The sequence below is a fragment of the Phragmites australis genome, chromosome 12, assembly GCF_958298935.1.
Source record: "Phragmites australis chromosome 12, lpPhrAust1.1, whole genome shotgun sequence".
Lineage (NCBI taxonomy): Eukaryota > Viridiplantae > Streptophyta > Magnoliopsida > Poales > Poaceae > Phragmites > Phragmites australis.
In genome coordinates this window covers 28,898,609-28,920,367 of record NC_084932.1, presented here as the reverse complement: position 1 = coordinate 28,920,367, position 21,759 = coordinate 28,898,609, and the positions used below count along the sequence as shown (strand labels likewise).

The 21,759-nt window shown below is 46.9% G+C and overlaps 1 protein-coding gene across 3 annotated transcripts; it reads left to right on the top strand.

Moving 5' to 3' along the window:
• Positions 1-5,089: 5,089 nt before the first annotated feature.
• Positions 5,090-21,382, top strand: LOC133886797 (putative disease resistance RPP13-like protein 1). 3 transcript variants are annotated; one of them, XR_009903426.1, is made up of 4 exons: positions 5,090-5,540; positions 17,689-20,109; positions 20,251-20,494; positions 20,708-21,382. XR_009903426.1 is itself a non-coding variant. In XM_062326634.1 (3 exons), exons 1-2 carry the CDS (start codon positions 5,208-5,210, stop codon positions 20,071-20,073), a joined length of 2,718 nt encoding a protein of 905 aa, XP_062182618.1. In that variant the 5' UTR covers positions 5,090-5,207; the 3' UTR covers positions 20,074-20,109; positions 20,251-20,635. The 3 variants fall into 3 exon arrangements, 1 of the variants encoding a protein (XP_062182618.1); XR_009903427.1 differs by lacking the exon at positions 20,708-21,382 and adding an exon at positions 20,582-20,635; XM_062326634.1 differs by lacking the exon at positions 20,708-21,382 and having other exon boundaries at positions 20,251-20,635.
• Positions 21,383-21,759: the final 377 nt, after the last annotated feature.

Below are 21,759 nucleotides of genomic sequence, written 5' to 3'. Positions count from 1 at the left end.
CCTATGTCCGCGGCCACAAGTGCCAGCGGCTGTTCTACCTGGAGGCATCCGACTTCGACGACGACGACGTCCCCGCGGAGGTGGTTGTCGCCGCGGCAGTCGAGGACGCCGCTGACCAGCCGGTTGTGTCCCTCCATGCCATTGCGGGCATCCGCACGGAGGACACGATGCACCTCCACGTCTACATCCACGGCCACCGTCTCCTCGCGCTCCTCGACTCCGGCTCGACCCACAACTTCATCAACGCCGGGGTCCTGCGCCAACTGCAGCTGCCCACATCCGCCCACCCCAACATGCGCATCGCTGTGGCCAATGGGGATCGCGTCTCCTGCAAAGGGGTGGCACGCGATGTCTCCCTGGGCATCAACCAAGAAGACTTCGCCATCAGCTGTTTCGGCATCAACCTCGGCGGGTTCGATGTCGTCCTCGGCGTCGAGTTCCTGCGCACACTAGGCCCCATTCTGTGGGACTTTGAGAACCTGTCCATGGCCTTCTGGCGCGGCTCCAGGCGCATCCTCTGGAAGGGCCTCGGCTCCCACCACGATGACATTCGGGAGCCGGTGGTCCGTGCGGTCGCCGCGGCGCCCGCCCACCCCTGCTGGACCGCCTGCTGCACCAGTACAGCTCGGTGTTCGAGGAGCCCGCGGCCTTCCACCGGCGTGGCCCTACGATCACCGCATCCACCTCCTGCCGGGCACTGCGCCGATGGTCGTCCGCCCCTACCGCTATCCGCAGCTCCAGAAGGACGAGCTCGAATGCCAGTGTGCCGCTATGCTCGTCCAAGGGATCATCCGGCCCAGCACGTCCCCATTTTCCGCCCCAGTCCTCCTGGTACGGAAGGCCGATAATTCCTGGCGGTTCTGCATCGACTACCGCGCCCTCAACGACAAGATCTCAAAGGACAAGTTCCCGATCCCGGTGGTCGACGAGCTCCTCGACGAGCTCCATGGCGCGCGCTTCTTCACCAAGCTCGACCTACGTTCGGGTTACCATCAGGTGCGGATGCGCCCGGCGGACGTCGAGAAGACGGCCTTCCGCACCCACCACGGCCACTTCGAGTTCCTCGTCATGCCATTCAGCCTCTCCAACGCCCCGGCAACCTTCCAGGCCCTGATGAACGACGTGCTTCGACCCTTCCTACGCAGGTTCGTCTTAGTGTTCTTCGACGACATCCTGATTTACAGCTCGTCGTGGGCCGAGCATCTGCAGCACGTCCGCCTCGTCCTCGACGCGCTTCGTGCGCACAACCTCCACCTCAAGCTGTCGAAGTGCTCCTTCAGGGCTCCTTCGGTCGCCTACCTCGGCCATGTCATCTCCGCGGACGGCGTTGCTATGGATAGCGACAAGGTGGACGCCATCACCTCCTGGCCGACGCCCTGCTCCGCCCGGGGTTTGCGCGGCTTCCTGGGTCTCGCGGGCTACTACCGGAAATTCATCCGCGACTTCAGCACCATTGCGGCGCCCCTGACACGGCTCCTGCGCAAGGACTCGTCACGTGGTCCGACGAGGCGGCAGCAGCATTCCAGGCGCTGCAGCGCGCCTTATCCACCGGGCGGGTCCTCCAGATGCCCATCTTCGACAAGCCCTTTGTCGTCGACAGCGACGCCTCAGGCGCTGGTTTCGGCGCCGTCCTTCACCAAGACGCCGGGCCAGTCGCATTCTTCAGCAGGCCGTTCGCCACCCGCCATCTCAAGTTGGCGGCCTACGAGCGCGAGCTGATTGGCCTCGTGCAGGCCATCCGCCACTGGCGGCCGTACCTTTGGGGTCGTCGCTTCCTCGTTTGCACCGACCACTACAGCCTCAAGTTCCTTCTCGACCAGCGCTTGTCAACGGTGCCGCAGCATCAATGGATCAGCAAGCTGTTTGGCTTCGACTTCGCGGTGGAGTACCGCCCCGGCCGCCTGAACACGGTGGCCGACGCTCTATCCCGCCGCGACACCGACACGGCTGAGCTGCATGCGCTCTCGGGCCCCTCGTTCCATCTCCTCGACGAGATTCGCGCGGCTACGACCGCGGACGAGGAGGCTCGCGGCCTCCTTCAGCAGCTCCTGGCCGGTGAGCTTGGGGAACCCTGGCGCGCGTCCGAGGACCTCCTCCTGCATGGCTCGCGCATCTTCGTCCCGATGCAGCAGGACCTACGCCACCGTGTCCTCTCCCTGGCCCATGCGGCGGGCCACGAGGGCGTCCAGAAGACCCTCCAGCGGCTTCGCGGCGAATTCTTCATCCCCAGCGACCACGCCCAGGTGCGCGACCTTGTGCGCGCGTGCAGCACGTGCCAGCGCAACAAGACGGAGACTCTGCAGCCGGCCGGCCTCCTGCAGCCTCTCGACGTGCCGTCCCAGGTGTGGGCCGACATCTCGATGGACTTCATCGAGGGCCTCCCCAGAGTACATGGGAAGTCCGTCATCCTCACCGTCGTCGACCGCTTCTCCAAGTATGCGCACTTCATCGCCCTCGACCACCCCTACTCCGCCGCGTCCATCGCCCGCGCCTTCTTTGATGGGGTCGTGCGCCTGCAAGGGTTCCCCTCCTCCATCGTCAGCGACAGGGACCCGGTTTTCACGGGCAATGTGTGGCGTGACCTCTTCAAGATGGCGGGCGTCACTCTCCGCATGAGCACAGCCTTCCACCCGCAGACGGACGGCCAGTCGGAGGTCGTCAACAAGGTGCTCGCCATGTACCTGCGCTGCGTCACAGGGGATCGGCCTCGTGCATGGGTCGACTGGCTGCCATGGGCGGAATACTGCTACAACACATCATTCCACACCGCCCTGCGCGCCACCCCGTTCCAGGTGGTCTATGGTCGGCCGCCCCCACCGCTGCTGCCATACAAGGAGTGCACCGCACGAACAGACACGGTGGACACCCTCCTTCGCGAGCGCGATGACTTCCTAGTTGAAGTTCGGGAACGTCTTCTTCAAGCCCAGCAGCTCTCCAAGCGCTACTACGACGCGCACCACCGCGACCTGGAGTTTGCGGTGGGTGACTGGGTGTGGCTGCGCCTTCTTCACCGTTCGGCGCAGTCGCTCGAGCCGCGGGCCAAGGGGAAGCTTGGTCCCCGCTACGCTGGTCCGTTCCAGGTCTTGGAGCGTCTTGGCCAGGTGGCCTACCGGCTCCAGCTACCAGAGGGCGCCCGCCTCCACGACGTCTTCCACGTAGGGCTGCTCAAGCCTTTCCGCGGCGACCCTCCAGCAGCACCACCACCTATACCGCCCACGCTGGACGGCCGTCTTCTGCCAGCCCCCAAGCGTGTCCTGCGTGCTCAACTACGCAGGGGTGTGTGGCATGTCCTTGTACAGTGGCACGGTATGTCCAGCGCCGACGCCACCTGGGAGAAGCTCCAAGCTTTCAAGGACCTCTACCCGGACTTTCAGCTCGAGGACGAGCTGTTTGAAGAGGCCGGGAGAGATGTTATGACCAGCATGCAGTATGAGAGGCGCAAGCGCATTAGTGGCTAGGATTGCTCCTTTGATTAAGTCCCTTTCTATTTTTAGTTGAGACAAGATCTCAGATTTGCTTGTTAGGCAGGGATAAATATCCCAAAACAGTGATTGAGATAATCAAGCTGGGCAACGCATTTGTTGCCAGGCTTCCCCCCCCCCCCCCAGCTCTCTCTCTTTCTCCCTCTCGTTCACCACCGCGCCGTGACCACCACGGCGCCCACTCGCCACCGGCGGTCTAGACCTCGGCCGCTGATCTCTCACCCCTACAACCTCCGCAGTAATCGCCGTAGGATCATCGATCCTATCAGATTCCTTGCACAGAAGGACATTATTTCCCTCACCAGCTGCCAAGGCGAAATCCAGTACGATTATTGCAAAGCAGAGGCTTACGGTGATCGTGTTATCTGATAAGCATGAAGCTAGTCAGGTCAGTGATGAAGCAAAGAAACAGAATGTGCAGAAACATCGTCAAGGTGCTGAATGACTCTGTAAAGAACTCAATAGGATAACAGATTCAGAGAAATAATCCCAACTGCTGCTGGGCCCTGCTTGGTGTATGTTGCAACTGTTGCTGTGTGAGCCTGAGGAGTACCAGGAATCTGAGGATCAGTGTAGAGGAGGATTTGTCTGCAAAGGCACTGCAGAATCAAACGTTTGTCTCACTTTGTTTCCTTTTCTGTTCTCCTGACCCATTCCTGTTATTTGCTTCTACAATCTTTTTTTGAAAGTCATGATTCTACAGTCTACGATTTCGTCCTCTAGAGATCTCGGGGAGGGTGCTATCGCTGTTCCAAGATCTGTCTGCCAATATCTCCTTGTCCTGTGCTGCTGAAGGAATAATAGCATCATTTTTGCCATCCTGCAAACTCAATCATCTTGTCCCATGCTTTATGTGACTGTAAAGTTTAATCATACTAAAATATGACGCTTCACCTGATTGGTTAAGAAAAAAAAAGAACAAAGGTTAGCACAGCATCTCTGAATATGGTGCTCCAGTGCGTACTGATGCTGCCCTATACTCTCAGCTTAAACAAACAGCCACTTGGCAGAGGTTTCAATGCCTCCGATGTACGCATCCAAGACGTCGGATGGAAATCTCGCGGTTAAAATGAAACCAAGGAACCGGCGGTCGCATAGTTGCACAGAGACGTGCTCCCTGCCAACGGCGGCGACGTGCTCCGGTGGCTGCGCTACGCTCGCCAGATCCTCGCTCAGCCCGCCGCCGCGCCTCCCCGGCCACGCCCTCCAAGGTGATACCTCCTCCCGCTGCCCCCTCTGGCAGAAGATGAAGAGCCCCAAGTCAAGAAAGATGGATGCCTTTTGCGAGCATCATCTGTTTCTGCTTAAGAACTAGGATTACCGTAATGCGCCAAGTACCGAGAACCATCACGATAATTGCAGGCCGCGATTTTTTTTCTTTTGTAGTTTTTGCATCGAGTGATAAAGCAGTTGTTTTTCCCTAGCTTCCAGATTTTATGCATAAGTATTTCTTTTTATGTGGCAGCTAGATTATGGTTGACGGCGGATTCGACGCGCAAAGGACTCGGCTAGTCAAGCTACGAATGGGACTCAGTGTTCACCTGTGGCCATAGGATCTAGTGTTGCTTTCTTTGACTGATTCCAATTCGACTGCTCCGAAGCTACTCTCCATTAGCTTTGCGATTGCAAGGAAGCTTCCTCTTGTGCCTTACTATAGCCAACACTGCCTAGAACGACCTGCAGCCGCCTATCCTTGTTCTAGTCTCCCTCTTCCGAGAGCTTCTAATGGATCCGGTGAGCATTGCCGCCGTAGGGTGGGGCATCTCGACCGCAGGTTGGCTTGTCTCTCCAATCATCTCCAAGCTCCTCAACAAATGCTCCTCCTACCTTGGTTTTCGCTCGTCGGATGAGCTCGAGAAACTCGAGAGCAAAGTACTACAGATGAAGCTGATGCTTGAAGCAGCTGAGGCCAATCCTCAGAGGGGCAGATTGGAGCAGTGGACGACGAAGCTCAAGTCTGCTTTCTACGAAGCCGAAGACATCCTTGACGAAATTGATTATCACCAGCTGGAAAATAGTGTCCTATCTAAAACGAATTTTCGACGCCGCACGAAGCAGGTTTGGTTCATATCTTGACCTTAAATAAAAAAATATATACGTCTTTCCTTCTTTTAATTAATTGCTGCAATTTTTGGCCATTCTGTTTAAACAAAGGTACATGCGCTACATAACTCTCATGCTTGTGACTAAAATACAATTATATTTATTTTACCGTTCTAAAAAATAGATTAAATATATATAGTTGTATATGTCACACATGCGGGTGTTTTTGGTGATAAAATCTATAAGCGTGTGTGCGGTAGAAGAAAGCAGCAGGTTGGTTTTAATGTTCACCTTCATGAAAATATCTTTGTGTGGTAAGATGTGCAAAATAATAAAGTAAAATAAATGGACAATACGCATATGATGCTTAAAAGTATAAGGGTGTCTATAGGTTTTTTTTGAGCTAGGTCATATTATCCTCTATAAAAGACTTCGCATCGTTTATGTCAAATTTTTTTAGTAAATCTTTCGTTTACTTTGTCTAATAGATGAATATACCTTACTTGCATTGCTTAATTTGAAACCCAAGGAAGAAGTTGAACTCGTTCATCATCGACAGCTCGAATTTCCTGCTCATTCTTTCTGCAAATTTGGCCACAAGAGTATGAGAAGAGTAACCAAAAATGATATCATCCATGTATAACTAAACAAGTAGAAAATCATTGTCATGCTTGAAGGTAAACAATATTTTATCCATCGATCTCATCACATACCCATGTCCTAGCAACAAAGACTTAAGCCTATCATACCAAACCCTAGGCGTCTGCTTAAGCTCATACAAAGTCTTCTGAAGCTTGTATACTGTATGTGGGTATTTTGGGAGCTCAAAATCAGGAGTTGCCTGATATAGACCTCTTTCTCTATGAACCTATTTAGGAAAGCACTCTTGACATCTATTTGATATACTTGAAACCCTTTTAATACCGAAAATGCTAGGAGGATCATAATGGCTTCTAATTTAGCTACCGGTGTAAAAGTCTCTCCAAAATCTATCCTCTCTATCTGAGTGAAACCCTGGGTCACAAGTCTCGCTTTGTTTCTCACTACAAACACATCATCCCCTGTTTGTTTTTTTAAAACCTATTTGGTGCCTATGATATGAATATTTGAGGGTGGTTCTACAAGTACCCAAACTTATTTTCTCTCAAAGTTCTCAAGCTCTTCATGCATGGCATTGACCTAATTTGAATCAAAAAGAACATGTCCAACATCATGGGCTCAAAAAAGCAACGAATGCAGAATATGTGAAGTGAGCATTTTGAGCAGATTTGAACCTTGTTACCCTTTCACTGAGATTACCAATCATCAGCTGTGGGGATGTCTCTGCTCAATGTGTTGAGAGGCCTTACACTGTGAAAAGATCTCCCCCTCAAACTGTGCTGGTGCAGACTCGAAAGCCGCTGATGTGGAAGTAGAGGTTGCATGACACTCTGCCGGTGTCGAAGAGGCAGGAGCCAGCTCAGAAGCAGGTATGATAGCAGGAAGTAGCGGATCATCCTCATCATCACCGAGAGATGGAAGGTTGCCATATACAAAGATATTTTTGCTCATCTCTTGATCACCTGTACACTCAAGACATGACTAGCACAAGGGGTTGATTCATCAAAGATCACATCACAGGACTCCATGATAGTGTTAGTGTAAAGATTGTAAACCCTGTAAGCATGACTATGAAGAGAATAACCCAAGAAAATTTCATTGGAAGAACATGACTTGAACTTATCAAGATTGCCATGCTTTAGGATGGAGCAACGATATCCAAAAACTATCAAATGTAAAATCTTCGGCTTCCTCCCAAAGCGCAACTCATAAGAGGTCAAGTTCAAAATCGAGCATAACAAAATCCAATTTGAGATGTAACAAGCTGTGCTAATAGCCTCTGCCCAGAACCTCCTAGGAGTCCTATGCTCATCAAGCATCGTCCTAGCCATCTCAACCAAGGTTCTATTCTTCCTTTCAACCACGTCATTCTATTGAGGAACATGTGGGGTAGAAAATTGATGCTAAATACCATGTTCAAGGTAGAAAGCGTCAAAGAGATAGTTCTTGAACTCGATGCTATTATCACTACAAATTACTTTTAATACACCAAGGAGTTCCTTGAACAATCTCAAAGCTAAGCTCTGAAAGTGTGAAAACACCTCATCCTTGCTAGCAAGAAAGAATACCCAAGAATAGCGAAAGTAGTCATCAACAATGACAAGTACATATCACACCTGCCGAACGAACTCGAGATGGACCAACAATGTCCATATGGAGAAGGTCTCACAGTCGTTCAGTCATCACCAGCTTAATTGGTGGGTGAGAGACGTCAACCATCTTGCCATGCCGATAAGGAGCACAAACAAGGTTATTCTCAAACTTAAGCTTGGGCAATCCTCGGATCAAACCAAGGCCACTCAACCGTGTGAGCAAATCAAAACTCCTATGCCCTAGCCTCATATGCCACATCCAAAACTCAGAAGAAGGTTGTGCAATCAAACAGCGAGAAGAACCAGAACATTAAAAAAAATTGGCTCCAAAAACTCTCCCAACTTGAGAAATCCAACAAACCAAAGCGTCCGAAAATCAAGAACTCGAGAAGTATCACGTTTGAAACGTATTTCCAAGTCCTCATCCAACAACTGAGATACAAAAAGCAAATTATATCCCAGATGCTCCACCAAAACCACATCTTTGAGAGTAAAACTCTCACTCACCTTTACTATACCTTTGGCATTCACTCTATCTTTTCTATCATCCCCGAATGTGATGTACTTATGCCGCTTCGTCGGGGTAAGGTTGGAGAACCATGATGCATCTTCGATCATATGTCGTAGACAACCGAAGTCGATGAGCCACTTGTTCTCCAGGCCTTGACCTGTCACCTACACAAAGTAAGAGGAGCTCGAGTACTCAGTGCTGGGGTAAGTAAGAAACTTCTTGGGAATCCAGCACCAAGACACTTGAGGAGAAGAGGTAAAAATAGGTGTAGGCAAAACAGATCTAGCACACCAGGGGCGAGTTCCACGTGGACCACCAAAGTGTTGCAACTCAAAGCCTCTGACGTGCGGATCAAAACCATATGTCACATGGTATGGTCTAAGCCGGGCACCACCTCTAGAAGAGAACTGAAAAGCGTCAGAAACTCATGAGCGAGAGCAAGGAAAATGCTCATGTACACCAAAAAAAAGAGTGGTATATGTCCCAAGTGCTCCATTCCCACTCACACTACCCACCTCTCCTACGGCGAAAACAGAACTCAACTAGGTGACCCTCTCTCTGAAAGTGAGTGCACACATAGAGTCTCTCAGGAACTGGCATGCTGGTCACTATAGGCTATGTCATAGGGACTTTCCTCTTTGGCTAAGGAGCTCTCTTGGGTTGTGTCTTTGGGGCTCTCTCTTCTTAATTTGTGGTGTGGGATTATTCTTTTCTGGCACAAGCTATGTGGCATTGATCTTGGCTTTTTAGACTCTGGGGTAGTGGATGTAGTAAAAACAGTCTTGCCAAGACTGTTGTGAGCAACTCTCTCAAAGCCCAAACCTAGAGCTAATAATGTCTTATCCGCACACATTTTGGTCTTGGTCAAAATCGAATCCATTTTGCCCTTGCCTTCTGAGCACTTGTCCAACAAGAGAAAGGAGGTACTCATTTTCAGCCATGAACTTCTGAACTTACCCTCTAACCCAGCTGAGTTTGCCCTTAAAGACGATGCAGCTGGAACAGTTGGGCTGCACATCCTTAAAATATCCAGCACTCTCCAATCTAGATTCTAACTCCTTAATGCACTTGTCTTTCATTGCAACATCCTTTGCAATAGTCTAAGGGAGTAGATCTAGACTCTTCTCAGCAGTCTCAAGCCGACTGGCGACTTGAGCATGCAAAGTCTGAAACTCGGCAAGCTTAGTCATGACAACCAAACAACTCTCATAATCCTCATCCTCAACCTCGGCCCTAGACCTAAGCGACTCAAGTTCAGATACTGAACTTTCTAACTTAGACTTGAGCTCCTTAACCTCACAAACCGCTTTCTTAAGTAATCTATCCTAGCTAATAAGAGCATCATTCAAGGTATCAATCTGAACAGAGACCTGGTCGTAGGAAGGTAATACCTCAGAGGGATCAAGCTCGAGGTCGTTGTCATTGTCGTCCATGAAGCAAAGGCCGGTGAAGTTCTTATTCTTCTTCTTGTTCTTCATAGTCTGTTCCTCCTCTTCCGAGCTCTCATCCTTGCTTGAGGAGGTGTGGATGTCGCTGAGTGCCGTCACAAAAGCTCATGAAGCCGCCTTGGCCGCCTTCTTGACCATCTTGTCGCGCTTCTGGAAGGATTGTCATGGTCATGGTTACAATCTTCCTTCTTCTTGAGATTGGGGCAGTCCGTCTTGAAATGAGTGGTGTCACTACACTCATAGCAAGCAGGAGAACCACCTCTCCTTCGGTCTCATCGGTTGTTGTAGAAGCGGGTGAACTTCTTCACAGTCAGTGCTAGATCTTCATCATCAAGTGCGTCCACCTGCTCTTCTGTGATAGAAACCAAGAAAGACAAAGCAAATCCACAAGGTGAAGTGTTAGCACAAGAAACACCAACTCCTGCCTGAGTGCCACCACTAGATCCTAAAACCAACGTCATGTCCTGAGACAGGGGGTTTCCTAGACCTATCCTAGCCGCATTGGCTATCTCTGTAGATTTTAGCTTGCTAAAGAGTTTATCACATGCCAATGTATCATAACTGGATAACTCATCAATGCTAGAGATCTTCACTTCCCAAATGCTACGATCAAGAGTATAGAGAAGCTTGATCGCCCTCTCATGATCAGAGTAAGGCAAAACTCTAGTGTATCTAAGATTGCTAGGAATCCCATCAAATCTAGCAAACATAGCATCCAAAAACTCTTCAAGACCTTACACAAACATTTGATATTCTTGATTGTATGTGCTCTGAAGTCTAGCCTTGATTTGTTTAATGCCCTCACGAAAGACAGTAAGAGTGGATCAAATCTCTCTAGGAGGTGCTGAACTCTATCAAACTCATTACGACTTAGACTAGTGAACAATATATTTCTAGCCTTGATGTTAGCTTCATATTATTCAATATGAGCCTGAGAAGTGCGAGCGATAGGAACTTCATAGTTGGAGTCTACAATCTACCATATAGCACTTTATTGGCTTAAGAGATAAGTCATCATGCGCACCTTCTAGTACGAAAAGTCAGGACCCTCAAAGAACGGGATCTTCCCTTGTCTCTCCATTGTTGCCTACAGATCACAAAACTGGTTAAAGTCAACAATTGATCATATATGCTCTGATACTAATTGTAGGACCGAGAAAGACAACTAGAGTGGGGGTGAATAGGAGCCTCACCAAAATTTAGGATGATCTATCCTAATATTTCACCCAACACGCCTCAAATCAACAAGCGAAAGCAACAAAATGAGATAAACAGTCACAATGAAAATCTTCAAAGAAAATATGGCTCCCATGGATGGGATTGAACCCTAGGTTCCACAGAACACCATTCCAAGAGTCTTCGCCATAAAATTGCAACTTGAACGAGAAATACTTAGATCCAGGCATTGAATAAAGAAATTCTTCAAGTTGATAGATATAGAGGCAAGGAAATTCAAGACCAACTCTGATGTGAATTTTATGTCTCTAGCAACAAGAAGAATGACTCTAACACAATGAAAAATTTCAGCTCTCCAACAAAAACTAAAATCACAACAAAAACCGAAGAACTTGCAAACAAGCAAGGGAGCCAAGAGAGGGAAATTAGAAGAAGATGAACACAAGCATAAAAAGAAACATATTCTTCAATACTAGCAGAGGAACACCCTATTTTTGAAGGATTACAAAGTGTTTTTGCATACAAAACCTCTCACCTAAAACATAGGCTAAGCTATCCTCTCTCCTCTCTTCTAAAACCCTAGCACAATGCTCTAAAATGACTAGCTCAAAGGGCTCAACGAGCCCTCCCCTCTATTTATAGCATAGGTTCTTTGACCCTTAAGTTTTCTAAATTGTTTCCAAAATGTCCCTCTCTTCCAATACACTCCTACATACCACCAAGAGCATTTTCGTCTATTTTTTTCCCTCGTCCATCGAACGGTCGTGACACCTTCATGACTTAGCTTTGTCTCGTCGCAAGCTTTTGCGATGATGCTACATGCACTTCACACCTTCCCACGGTTTTGAGGCCAAACCGCGAAATCGCTTTGCACACTTCTCAAAGCGTGACTCACCGCCACTTGCTTACACCTTAAGCAAGCCACCCGATATCGACGCGTGTACTTTGTCTTGCGATCTCGACCGCCGCCAAGTATCTCCTGCTCCTGATCCCTCAGGCTACCTCTTCACTTGCACCGGCATTCCTTTCATTTGACTTTGTCAACACGCTGTCTTCATCCACATTTTCATGATTGGCTTGCTCTCCACGTATACAACTAGCATCACCCTTGACTCCGCTCGGCCTCCTTGATAGTCCGACACCAAGCACCCCGCTTACCCAATCATCTCGCCATCGATCACCAAGTTGCATCCGTCACCTGCACATCATAAGGCAAGAACAAACATTTCCCAACTCAATCTCGAGTTAGTCATAATCAAAATTCTCAATTGAAAGCTCATCTCAAAAAAATTGTGAACACTAGATGATCCGGTGTACACTCCTTTCTGAACACCGGACCATCCGCTGTGTAGAAGTCATTTCTTCACAGAGCCGAGAGAAAGTCTCCTGGAAAACACTCCGATGAAGCATCCGACATGTACATTCTCAATCATCGGACCATCCGGTATGTACAATGCTATTCTTCTGAAAATTTTCTTCTCTGCAAGAAATAGTCCAGTGTTCGCATCTCTTAAACACCGGACCATCCGGTGTACTCTTTAATTTTTGCCTCTGAATTGAAATGCTCTGGCGTGAACTTCATCTGAACATCGGACCATCCAGTGTGGTCAAAATCCCAAATACCCGACCATCCGGTGAGTTCATTTTTCCTAACTCAGAGATAAAAACTCCAATTTTCATTTCTCTTCAACTCCAGTTAGTCATAATCATAATCAAACATTATAATCCATCGACATGCTCATGCAAACCGACCTCAAGTCAATTCAAACATTATCAATTACTCATCACATGTAAACCAAAACACATATCCACTTGGGTTCTCATGTTGGAATGATGATATCTTTATTTTTGTAATTTTTTCAAATGGACGTCTAGTTTTGCAATTTTTTATTCTGAAATATAGAAATTAAAAAATTGTCAATTTCGCTACTGTACACGCGCCCCTCCTAGGTTTCGCTCTCTTCCTTGGGCCGCGCATGCTACCCGCCTGGGCCACGCACACTCGAGCTCAGGTCGCCAGCTGAGCTGGCCTCTTCATCACTTCACGTTGTGCGCCTCCTGGGCCAGCCCATCTGCGCCCAGAGCCGCGCTGGACCACACCTGGAGTTTTTTTATTTTTATTTTTTTTTTATTAAAATTTTAAATAAATAGATTCCTCATCGCAATAATTGCACAAATAGACGCATGCAGTCCCCTGAGAGGGCTGCAGCCCTCTAAGAGGGCAGTTAGCCTTGCCACCCTCTGAGGGGGCAGGTAGGGCCTGCCGCCCAGTGGGAGGGCGGTAAGGAAGCAAAATTTAGTGTATTTACTCAAAATTTGAAATAGGTATTTTGCAAAATTTGGATTTAAAATGGTTGAAGAGTACTGAAAATGGTATACTGAGGAAGCGAGAATTTGGAGTATATTGCGTATTATTCGAAGGATAAAAAATCAATATTTGTGAACAAATTGTATATGTGAAGCACTCGCAGCATATTACGAGGGTATGAGGTTGCGAACGGCAACAAACATAAGATTAAACATATGGTGGAAAACATTACATGAGACTATAACCACGACGACACGACGAGAAAAAAAAGGTGGCATGTACGGTTCGCACAAAGACCTACTTATTAGTGCGTCGCTCATAATCATAACATGCCTTAAGGAGTGGAAACATATCAGGTTACATTACATACTCTCTACTGAGTGCATCTATGATATTTTCCCTTTCGCATGGTATCGGGATCTGCCGCCTTAGCGCGATGGGCTGTCTCCCGCTTCCTTGCCCTCTCAGCCTCCCGAGCCTGAGCCGCGGTATGGTCGTGCGTTTCCTTCCTCATGCGCTCTTCTTCCTGCCACTTCAGGCGTAGTTCCTCTTGCTGTTGCTCGTACTCACAACATGCGTAAGCTTCCCTTCTCCACCTCATGGTCATGTTGACCCACTGCTTCTATTCCTCATTTTGCTCAATGTCGAGCCATTGAATAAAATCACAGATCGGTGGGGAGGACTTAACAAATAGAACAAGATGAGAGGTTAGTAAAATAGGGTGCGAAATCAACAAAGATGTGGCTGATATTTGTTGCTATACCGGTGGATACTCATATGTTCCATGTTGAGACTTGTCATATTGGTAGTTGGCACACATGAAGAAGCGTAGCCCATAGGTGTATAAGATGTCATGCGACTCTCGAAGCCTGCAACGGTCACCACAGAAGCACATGGGTGGTTGGATCCCTTGAGGGATGAGAATCCCCTAATGTTTTTTTGGTGGGTTTGGTGGAGCTGAGGAAGACATTGCACTTGAGAGATCTAAGAAATGAGTGGTGCATCAATGTATAGAGGTTGGGCTATTTATGGTGGGGGAAGGCAGGAGCATTGGATTGCCTCTTGAAGAAAGGAGTGGGTGGAAGGGCTTAGAGGGTGGCAGGAGCATTGGATTCCATCTTTAAGAATGGAAAAGTTATGGCATTGATGCCGGACAGAGATTCCATGTGTATTGGTACATGTGTTGTCATTAATTTTTTGGTAAAAGCTGTTCTGCATTGTCACTTCTTGTCTAAAGCTTGCGCAAGGAGACATGTGTTGTCATTTCATGGTTAAAGTTGAGTGGTCATATCGTTTCTACAAATTACACCAAGAAAGAGGTGATGTCGTTTAATGGTTACAGTTCAGTAGTGTGGTCACTTCGTGAGTAAAGTTAGACTCCCGACAGAGTTATCGAGCGGTCACTTCGTGTATAAGTAGCTTTGTAAGATATACTTTTCTAGTCTATCGTGAACGGTTCATACTTGTAAAAGTGTCAACATTGCCGTAACCATACAGCTCATGATTCCAGGTGTTTAGTATCTGATTCTTCATGAAATACTTTGAAACATATTGCCTGGAAAGCATATTGTTCTCTGCACACGCAACTTTGACGTATGTACAAGGTTTGTGAAGTAATTGTGGCTTCTAGCAAGTACAAATGCATGTCCCACTCCTAAGCATGCACTCTTACACATGCCGCTCACGTCTTCCACCCCTACGACCCTTATCCCGGCACAGGACACTAAACCTGTGCTCCGCAGACCCCTCTTGATTAGCACGATACATGTGGGCCTTCTTTGTGGCCTTCTCCATATACTCACATAGCATTCGTCCAAAAAGCATACAATTATCCTCCTTTACATTTTTAGTAGCTGCGTACCGATCAATAAAGTATTTACAAGTTCCATGCAAAATGCCTTCTACAATTCCAACAAGTGGGAGGAACCTCATTCCTCGCATGACCCAGTTATAAACCTTAGCAAGATTTGTTGTCATTGCTCCATACCTTGCCCCACGACTGTCGTACAGCAAAGCCCATTTTTTCATTTGGCTCCTTATGTATCCACTGTGAAAAGCTCCTAATAGCTGACCTTGACCTCCTTACTATCTGAGGAGTATCTGTTGGGAGAGATCCAGGAGTTATCGGTTCATCACCAGTGGGTGTAGCCTCCGCTATCTGTTTCAGAGTTAGTTCGTCCAGTCTTGCCCATAGCCCATTGAACTTCCATTGCTGGTTTTGACTGCACAATTTTTTGAAAAGCTTCATCAACTCTTTCTTTTTGAACTGTCTGTAGAAGTTCGCACCCATATGGCGCATGTACCACCTGCTCTTCAGGTCGGGCCACTGTGCTGCAACACCCCATCGAACACTCCCATGTTGCATATCCAGCAAAGCCTGCAACAACCCTGCATGTCTATCATGAATTAGACACACATCTGGCCAGTCAAAAACAATAGCATGTTTCACCCGCTCAAGGAACCAATACCAGCTGTCCCCGTTCTCACTCTCCACGAAGGCAAACCCCAGTGGCAGGACTTGGTTGTTACCATCGACTCCAATTGCAGACAATATATGTCATTTGTACTTCCCAGTCAGGAATGTCCCATCCAAGCAAATAATAGGTCGACAATACCGAAATGCTTTGATGGTTGCAGCGAATGCAAAGAAAGCACGCTGCAATACTCGTTTCCCGCTGTACTCCGCATCAGTGGAGGGGTAATGCTTGATATCATAGTAACTGCTTGGGTTCCTTCCACATATTGTGGCTAATTGACGAGATAGATTGTGATATGAATCTTCATATGTTCCAAACCTCATCTCAATAGCCTTCTATTTTGCCCTCAATGCCTTCGCATAGTTTATTGTGTATTGGACCTTTGCTCAATAGCATGGATTATTGATCGTGACTCATACCTTAGGTTGTCCACAATCTCCCCATACATAGCATTAGCAATAAAGGCAGATGACAGGTTCCGGTGGGCGAACTCTATTTCCTCAATATGACAATTATGTTCCCTGACTATTGAGCACTGCTAGTAGTCTACCCATTTCCCTCTGAATGCGTGCACCCGCCAAGGACATTGAGGCACCAAACACTTCACATCATACTCCCTTTTACTGGATTTAACAACCTTGAACTGCCTCCAAAGAGACAGTGATAGATCTGCCGGTTCAGCTTATGTTCGTAATATGAACCGACAGAGCAATAATTAACAACTATCACTACCGGTTCAAAAGCTCACTGACAGAGCAATAATTGAGCCAATACGAACCGACAGTGATAATCCTTATCTCTGTCGGCTCGTATTCCAAACCGGCAGTAATAAGGATTATCACTACCGGTTCATATGCTCACTGACAGAGAAATAATTGAGCGGATATGAACTGACATTATTAATTATTATCACTTTCAGTTCGTATTCCAAACCACCAGTGACAATTCTCTTATAAATCCCGAGTTCGTCTCACTCAGTCGCGCCCCATCTCACTTTGCTTCCAATCTCCAAAAGCTACTCCCGAGGGGTAGTGGCGGTCGAAGTGGTGCGATGGTCACCGTCACCACTACAGCCGCCTCTACCCCTTGTGCGCGGCTTCCACGTCCTCCAAGCTCGTTACCGTCTCCCGTGCCCGAGCCACCTTGGGACTGCCCTCGTTTCCCCGAGCCACCTCGCGATCGCCCGAGCCACCTCAACACCGCTGTCTACCAAGCCTGAAGCCACTCCTGGGGGGTACTAGCAGTCAAAGTAGTGCAATGGTCACTGTCGCCACTGCGACTGCCTCTACCCCTTGGTCCTGTCTTCCACGTCCTCTGTGCTCATAGCTCTCTTGCCGACCTCACCATCTCCCGAGCCCGTAGCCCCATCTACTCATCTCCCGAGCCCGGCGCCCCATCTCTCAAGCCTATCTCTCCATCTCCCGAGCCCATCTCCCCATCTCTCCAACTAAACAAGTGACAAGTTGAGTAGCTAGATTGTGGCAATATGCATATCTAAATGAGTGACAGAAAATACATTTGATTCAAAATGATTGTGTTTTTACCATTTATTTAGATGTATTATTATCATTTGGATAGCGCAAGATATAAAACGGATGGCGCAAGGCAGCTGTACTAAGAGCTCTTCAACATTCCCAAGTCGAAGAGCTCCTAACACAGCTGCTTTGTAACATCTGTTCCTATTTGTCTAGGTTTGAGATGTAAAATACTATACCGCGAACATTTCGATATGGAGGTCTCTTTCTAAGTAGAGATCAAACTTAGGCAGATCCCCATACTGAAGAGTTTGCGGTTGAGTATTTTTCACATATGAATGGATTATCACTATTGGTATATAAGCCGTCCATAATTATCACTGCCGCTATTTCACTACCGGTTCTAAAACCATCAGGGATGCCAGTTTTGTATGATTATGTGATTTTTTTACTGAAATTTTTCATGTTGTTTTGGTGTGCTAACCAAAGGGATTTGCATGATTAATTGAACAAAGGTACCAGTTTGCACAAAAAAAGAATTCATCCTAAAAAAATGGTTGTAAATTGCTTTTGCAGGATGCTGAAATCAATGTTCCTAGATTGTTAAGAGAGAAACTGGAGTTTACCTTAAAAAGGATAGAAACCCTAATCAATCAAGGACAGGGACTTCTTCCATGGGTCAAGTTGCCAGCCACCTGTTGCAATATCAAGAATACACCGAACAATACTGTGACATCGCCCACTAGAACTACTACTTCAACTCCACCAGTTGAAGTATTTGGCCGTGAAGATGATCGTAAAATGATAAGAAGAATGCTTCGTGATACACCTGCTGCTGATAAATCAAGCTCAAGTAGAACTAAATGTTATTCCGTAATTGGTATCCATGGCATTCCAGGTTCAGGGAAGACGACCCTCGCACAGTATGTTTGTAAACATGAAAGGGAAGATGCTTATTTCGACCTCGTCATGTGGATTCATGTTTCTCAGAATTTCAGTGTGAATACTGTTTTCACTGAGATGTTGGAGATAGCATCAAGTAAGAAACAGGATCAGCTTTGTAATCTTGACATGTTGCAAAGGGAATTGGAAGCAAAACTGAGAGGCAAAAGGTTCTTCTTGGTACTGGATGACGTCTGGAAAGGTGTCAGTGACCAGCAACTGGATCGATTACTTTCTCCATTGATGGTTGGGAAGATGGGAAGCAAAATATTGGTGACCACTCGATCTGCAGATGCAGCAAGAGCTCTTGGTGCTCAGAAACCGGTTTCAATGCCTGAAATGGATAAGGACCGATACTTGAAAATGTTCATGTATTATGCACTTGGTACCATGAGTAGTGACCAAGCATTATTTACAGAGCATTATTTGATTGGGAGAAAAATTGCTGAAAAGCTACGACGATCACCTCTGGCAGCAAGAACAGTGGCAGGACAGCTAAGGAGAAGACTAGATATTGATTTTTGGAGAAGGTCCCTGAACCGTGACTTGTTCAGTGATACTATGGGAGCTCTATGGTGGAGCTACCAACAACTTGAAGAGCATGTCAAGCAATGTTTCACATATTGTAGTATGTTCCCCAGAAGATATCAGTTGCAGCGAGACGAGCTAGTTCATCTGTGGATAGCACAAGGGTTTGTGGGTACGGAAGATATCGGTTATGACTGCTTTGATGTGCTACGATCATGCTCATTTATTCAACCAAAAGGAAAACTTACTAGTGGTATAGAGTACTTTACAGTTCATGATCTATTGCACGAGTTAGCGGAAAGAGTTGCTGGAAGTGACTGTTTTAGATTTGAGAAAGGTAAGAGGGTGGATCAAATTCCTCGAGATGTTCGGCATCTTTTTATTTCCTATGGCGTAAGAGTCCCTACAGAGCAGATTTTGAAGCTGCGTACCTTGCGCACTCTAATAATGTCTGGATATGCCGAGAAAATGACTAAAGAAGATTTCGAGCGCATGCTCATGAGTCTAAAGAAGCTGCGGGTGGTGCATGTAAGGCTCGAAATTTTGCATGAGATCCCATCATGTATTGGTCAATTAAAACATCTTCGCTATCTTCGTCTTTATGGGTCCGATTTCGTCAAGATAATTCTGCCACCCACATTTACCAAGCTCTACCATCTGCAGAAGTTCTATGTCTCACGTGACACCATTCTGCATTGTTCCTCCGGTGTGGAAATGCCCAATCTTGTCAATTTGCGGCGCATATTATGTCGCGAGTTCAACTTTCCTAACATAGGGAGGATGACGTGGCTCCGAACTCTGCGTGTCTTCAGGGTGAGGAAGACAAGGGGTTATGAGATACAGCAGCTGGAGCACCTGGACAACCTTCGTGGAACCCTAAACATCGAAGGACTTGAAAATGTTGATAGCGGGGTGGAAGCTCGTCAGGCCAAGCTAGATAAGAAGGTACATGTCTCTGATCTGGCACTTGATTGGAAAACCTATAAGATATCGGAAAACCATGATGGCCGAAAGTCAAAGAACTCATTTAGGCCCCCAAGACATTTTCGCATTCAAGAGGATGTCCTTGAGGCCCTCCGTCCACCGCCCGGGATCACATCACTGGAAATCAAAAACTACAGTGGATCGACATACCCAAGTTGGCTGTCGGGAAAACAGGGCACCCTACAGAACCTGAAATGTCTCCACTTCTCAAGTTGCAATGGATTGGATGCTCCCCTCAAGATTAGCAAATTTCTCGTGTACTTGCGTAAACTTATTGTTTCATACTGCAGCTGGAAATCTTTGCCTGAGAACATGGAACATCTAAAATCTCTCGAGGAATTAATTATTGGTAACTGCTCGGAGATCCGATCACTGCCAAGATTACCTAAGTCCCTAAAGAAACTTTCACTTTCCCAGTGTAACCGCTCTCTCGTGAAAAGCTGTCAGACGGTTGGACATCCAAATCGGCAGAAGATTGAGCATATCCCTGAGAAACGCATTTTTTAACTTTCCTTTGCAACTACATGTAGCAGCAGTCTGCACGTAAGTTTATTAATTATTTGTTCGGTTTTCTTCCCAATCCCTCCTTGTAAAAAGGATGTAGGCTCTCTGACAAAGAGCGTCACAAAAGAGTCATTGCTCATACTCACTCATCGGCTCATTTTCATTTTGGGCTTTCACCAGGGGTCAGAGGATGCACGGAGCTGATGGAGTATCATGGAGGCACACAACTATACGAGCCTAAGCCCCCTTCAACACGCCCACTTCTCGATCCAGCTTCTCTGCAGTCCCTCCCGCATGCTCGGGTGTCATATTGGTCGTGTGTATCAATGATGTGAAGACAATGTTTCGTATTTCATTTGTGACTATGTGCACGGGACATGGCTTTAAGGTTTTGTATTTGAAACGGAGTCCGTTTTCGGTACAGGTAATTTGTTACACATTTGTAATTTGTGGCCTTGAGCAGTAGTTGAGCAGCATGCCTGCGTATTCAGTTCCTGCAATGTGTATGTAGGAGCTGGTTATTACTCTACATGTTTCAAAAACCCAATGTATCGTCATTTTCAAAGCTGCTACAAATTTCTGGAACCAAGACCTTATTTTCTTTGAGTCAGTGAACCCGTTGACTTCCTTGGAACAGGAAGATGGATGCATCAGCGCATTTCTGGGGGTTCTTCATGCGTCTACAGATGAATTAGAGGAGGCTGGCTAGTGGCTATGCCATAAGAATTTGGTGGCAACTGATGATCTTTTCTGCTTCTCTGCTAGTGATTTGGTCTTCTAATTGCTGAGAGTGACTAGGGGGTAACCGTTTCACCCAAAGTTTTAAAGCTTCCCCATTACTGTCGATGTTGCATCCCCAATTCTTTTCTTTAAGATTTTCGGAAGATTTTACAATTTTCTGCTAGGGATTTTATCTTTTAGCATCTTTTCTTCTTGCTCCTATTATTCTGTATAGCTTTTCATTTCATGAGTACAATTTTTTGTGTTTATCTTTGTCGTGAAAAGCAGTAGACGGAGATTGCCATTCAATCATATTGGGACATGGCTTTATTGTTTTGTATTTGAAATGGAGTCCAGTTTGGGAACAGACAATTTGTTACACATTTGTAATTTGTGGCCTGCGTATTCTGTTCCTGCAATGTGTATGTAGGAGCTGGTTATTACTCTACATGTTTCAAAAACCCAATGTATCGTCATTTTCAAAGCTGCTACGAATTTCTGGAACCAAGACCTTTTTTTGTTGGAGTCAGTGAACCATTGATTTCCTTGGAATAGAAAGATGGATGCATCAGCGCATTTAGCTCTCGGAAAATCTCTCTGATGTTTTTTTTGGTGGATATGAAGAACTGCCAATTATTACTTTTTGTGTTTTTCTGTGTTTTCTTTTCTGGGGGTTCTTCATGCGTCTACAGATGCATTAGAGGAGGCTGGCTAGTGGCTATGCCATAGGAATTTGGTGGCAACCGATGATCTTTTCTGCTTCTCTGCTAGTGATTTGGTCTTCTAATTGCTGCCTCTCTGCATCTAGTACCGAAAACAGAACCTGGCAGTACTGACACTGGATCTGATACTCAGATTTACTCCTGGGATTTTGATTCTGAATGTACTGGAGTTCTTAATTACTGGTACAGTTTCATTACTGTGGATCAAATTTACCTGCACCGAAGGGATTACTGAATGCAGCTCAAC

Coding starts and splice junctions, on each gene's coding strand:
- LOC133886797 (XM_062326634.1), top strand. CDS start 5,208: ATGGATCCGGTGAGCATTGCCGCCGTAGGGTGGGGCATCTCGACCGCA. Junction 5,541..17,688: donor TTCGACGCCGCACGAAGCAG/GTTTGGTTCATA, acceptor TTGCTTTTGCAG/GATGCTGAAATCAATGTTCC.